This window comes from Triticum aestivum, chromosome 2D (genome assembly GCF_018294505.1).
Source record: "Triticum aestivum cultivar Chinese Spring chromosome 2D, IWGSC CS RefSeq v2.1, whole genome shotgun sequence".
Lineage (NCBI taxonomy): Eukaryota > Viridiplantae > Streptophyta > Magnoliopsida > Poales > Poaceae > Triticum > Triticum aestivum.
In genome coordinates, this window is record NC_057799.1 from 522919094 (window position 1) to 522923445 (window position 4352).

A 4352-nucleotide genomic window follows, 5' to 3' on the forward strand; every position below is an offset into this window, starting at 1 on the left:
TCTCAGTCGACTTAGACTTCGTTATGTCTCAGTCGATAGTATCTTTCTTTAATTTTGCATGGATATTCGTGCAAAAAATTCTTTTCGGTTTTTCTTTTTTATTCTTGCATACTATATCACTTAACTTAGACTTGGTTAAGTCTCAGTCGACTGAGACCTAGCTACACCCAAAATTAATAAGGACGAACTTGTTCTGAATTTAATAGGAGGCTCCTATTCAGTTCATCACAACCCCTGCTGTTTTCTTTTTCTTTTGGAGAACAGCACAAGAATATTTACACCCGGCGAATAAAAACGAAAACTACTTGCGTCATCCGCATGACACGTACATGTACATTTATCCGAAAATACGTGGATTAAATAAAGCCTTTTTACCACTCAAAGGGGCGCACGGAAGTGGCAAAAGGGATCCTCCGTATGCCACCGGGGCGCCGAGAAGTGGCGCGTCGTCATGCTCTTGCCCGCCTGGGCGAGCTGGCGTTGCGGGCGGGCGCGAACCTGGCCGTGAAGTCCGGCTCGTGGAGCTCAAGGCTGCTGTCGTCGAAGTTCTGCGCGTAGCTCAGCGGGTCGTAGTTGAGCCCGCCGGCGCCGAGGATGGAGCGGCCGTGCCGCGCCCTCCGCCTCGCCAGGAAAAGGTGCCGGAGCCTGTGCCACAGCGCCGCGAGGCCGAAGCGGCCCCAGCAGGACGCCATCGGCGCCCGGTGGCCCGCGCCCGCCTCGCACTCCTCCTCCTCCTCCATCGCCGGCAGCCTCCCTGGCGAGGCCCACATGGCAGGCAGATGGCAGCGTCGACCTGACCAGCAGAGCGGGAGGGAGAGAGAAGGGGGAGGGAGGAGGAGTGCTGGAGTGAGCTGTGCGTTGATGGTTGGTTGGTCTGGCCGACTTGGTAGCTGAGGCGGACGGCCCGGGAAGGGGGTGGGGTGGGGTCGTGGGATGCGATGTCGACGGCCGCGATGGGTGGGAGGTGGCGCGACAGGTGCGTGGCGAGGCGCGTTCCCTTCCCTTCCGTTCGGCTTGCAGTTTGGCACATTCCGTCGTAGTGCCAGCGCTCTTCTCGTGGGGGGTCGCCGTCCTTTTCAGATTCGGAATGCGAGCGACGTGTTTTCTGCTGCCGTGTGCAAACTTACTGTAATAGGGTGAGTTTCTGTTTGGATTTAATATGTTAGTGGCGTGATGCATTTTCTGGCCGTACATTTGCCGAGCAACGTTGCACTGCTAGCCGACTTGGGGCTTTAAGACCTTGCCGTTTGGATTCATAAATATTTGGCGATAGATGGAGTCCCTGATAAATGGCAATTGGCAAATGGTTTGTTCAGCTTGTGCAAGTTTTGAGGTGCAATAGGTGGAGCAAGTTCAACCAAGATCATTACAAAGTTGCTTGCAAACAGGCTGTAAACCATCGTACTTAATCTTGTGCGCATCAACCAGTATGGCTTTCCAAAGACAAGAACAATCCAAGACTCTCTTCTTCCCTTTTGGTTTGTGTTAGCATATCGCGCTTGCCAGGCGATATGAATACATCCACCGGTGTCACCAATCTGGAGAAAGCTTGGTTATCCTAAAGCTGGATTTAAAAAAAGCTTTTGATATAATTAAACATAACACAATTAAAGAGCCCCTAATCGCAAGTAGGCCTAGATGCAAATGATTTTTTCCTCCGCTTTTTTCTATGTCCCTCTAAATGGTGTGCCCAGACAAGGAGACTCACTCTTCCCATTTCTCTTTTTACTGGCAGCTGATTTATTGCAATCAATTCTCGATGAAGCTATGGCAAATGGGCTGATCCAAGCCCCCATCACCTTCCTCTCTTGTCCCGATTTCCGTGCAATACAATATGCTGATGACACTGTATTAATCATGCCTACTTGCTCCAACCAGCTAAATCAAATTAGAAACCTGCTTATGCATTTATCTGCTTACACTACTCTGAGAGTCAAGTATGGCAAATCTGTTTTGGTCCCCATAAACACTTCCTTACAACAGATGCGGGTTTAGGCACATGCTCTTGGTTGCAAGTTGGGAAGTCTACCTTTTACTTATTTGGGGTTCCTTTTGTATTTGTGCGTGTGGGAGATATGCCCTAGAGGCAATCATGTATGATGATATTTCCTATGTGTTTATGAATAAAGATAGTCCTTGGAGATGTGTATCAGCAAGTACGTGACTTGTTTGTGGGACTATGCATTGTATGATGACAGTCTTAAAAGGTCCCTAGTCGAAAGGGTTGTGCGGACGCGCAACTGACTATACTAGCATACGACATAGTGGATGACTCGATCTCACTGGCAATGGAGCATTGGATGCTAACCGGATAATATGGACTTGAAAGGATTTGGTTGGATACGACATAGTCGGATCCGAGTCCAGATAAGGTCCGAGTCAAACAGACCCGACTATGAGACGCAACGATACGTCATTTGTGAGTCTCTAGTACAACATACGTTCTATGTCCTAAGACCTGAGTTGGCGCATGTACTCGGGATGGTGATAGATATGCTTTGGGCCGACCAAACGCTACTCAGTATCTGGGTAACTAGGTAGTTATAAAGGTAGGTTTCGGGTTTGTCCAGGCCCATGTTGCAAGACATGGTCGAGCAAGATGGGATTTGCCCCTCCAATCAGGAGAGATATACTCTGGGCCCCTCGTGTGATCTGACCAAGATAAGTATGGCCATGCGACAAGGATTATGAGATAATCCGGTTAGTGGTCAACATCACTGGAACGAGAAAGAGGTTGTGCAAGCACAAGGATGACAAACTCGCCTTGAGCCCGACAACATATATCGTGTGGCAAAGGGAACGGAAGTGTGACAAGTTGTACAGGTTCGCCAGCCGGCTTCATTGTCTACTTGGTAGTCGGCATGCCTTGCTAAAGGCCGCTACCAACCGAATAGGTCAAAGGTGATCCGACCTGTGACCAAGCCGACTTAAACCTAAGGGGTCACGCGCTTAAGGGAAGGAACTTGTGAGGCCGGATCCGACTCCAGGTGTGATCCTACTCGGACTTGGATCCATGCCGAAAAGAATTTGGGCTTTAGAATCCGTGCGAGGCCCAGGTGTTGAGCCCGCGACGGATGCCTATATAGAGTGCAGATGCGGTACACTCATTCTGTTGATCACTTCAGCACCGTCACTAGGGCTTTGCATGTGTTGCAACTAGAGACCACCACTCGCCGTTGGCTATGCGATCGGACCTAGCAGTCCGCTGCACGGCGTTCCTCCTGCATGCGCGGATACCGTTAGAGGTGGTGCACTTGCGCCACTCTGGCGAACCTGTACGTGGGATCCGACGATCGACTGACCGAGGGAGATCGAGGAGGAGACGACTCCGGAGATGCGCTGCCCCAACTCTACTTCCGCTGCACGGCACTGCGCGTCTAGTGGCAACGATCCAGGATTCATCTGTCGTAGCATGTTCCTGGATGTTCTACGGGTAGGAAATTTTAATTTGCAGTCGATGCACCCTATCGTAGAACCCATTAGTCCAAGCCCAAAATTGAGGATTTTTCCCCAATAATGCAAAGAATTTAAAGGAGACTAGTTGGTTGCTCGACTCTAATATCCCATGGAGACAAACTTACCTTGGTTAAGTCGCTTTTTTATAGCCTGCCCATCTTTTTCATGTGTACACTCACACTCCTAGCTGGTGTAATTGTTAACTCAAACAAATACCTCAGACATTTCTTCTAGAGAGAATAGGGTATGGAAGATGGAGGGTCTACTCTCATAGCTTGGGACAAAGTTTGTCAACACAAGAACACAAGAGGTCTAGGAGTTCCTAACCTAGCTAAGAATAACAAGTGTCTGCTTATGAAAAACCTTGATAAATTCTTCAACATAGCTGATATCCTCAAGGTTAAGTTCATTTGAGAATCCTACTGCACAAACAGACTTGATCTTGATAGAGCTGCAAGTTCATTTTTGTGGAAAAGCATCTTAAAACTTATACCGGATTATAAGCATTTTGCACAAGTGAAGGTTGGCAGAGGAGATACATCATTGCTTTGGCCAGATAATTTGTCTAATGAGGCTTTGAAGGATAGGTTTCTAGAGCTATTTTCTTTCTGCTTACATGAGAACATCTACATAAAGGATGCTTGGGTTGCCTCTGATTTCATCGAGCTTTTCCACACACCACTGTCAAACCAAGGATACAAATAGTACCAGGAATTTTGTATGACAATTTAGCAATCACACTTCTCAACGGCTGCTGAAAAATGGATATACCCCTGGAAACATAATGTTTTCTCCTCCATGCAGCTATATAAGTGGTCACATAGGCATGATAGTGGTCATCACATTTTAAAAATTATCTAGAATATGCAGCTATGTTCAGATACAAAATTTTCTTC

General features: G+C 48.0%; 1 protein-coding gene across 1 annotated transcript; it reads right to left on the reverse strand.

Moving 5' to 3' along the window:
• Positions 1 to 221: 221 nt before the first annotated feature.
• Positions 222 to 897, reverse strand: LOC123049752 (uncharacterized). The gene has a single exon (XM_044472634.1). The coding sequence runs from the start codon at positions 768 to 770 to the stop codon at positions 450 to 452; it is 321 nt and encodes a 106-aa protein (XP_044328569.1). The 5' UTR covers positions 771 to 897; the 3' UTR covers positions 222 to 449.
• Positions 898 to 4352: the final 3455 nt, after the last annotated feature.

What these genes read in the sequence shown, in the direction of transcription:
- LOC123049752 (XM_044472634.1), bottom strand. Translation starts at nt 770, where the DNA reads ATGTGGGCCTCGCCAGGGAGGCTGCCGGCGATGGAGGAGGAGGAGGAG.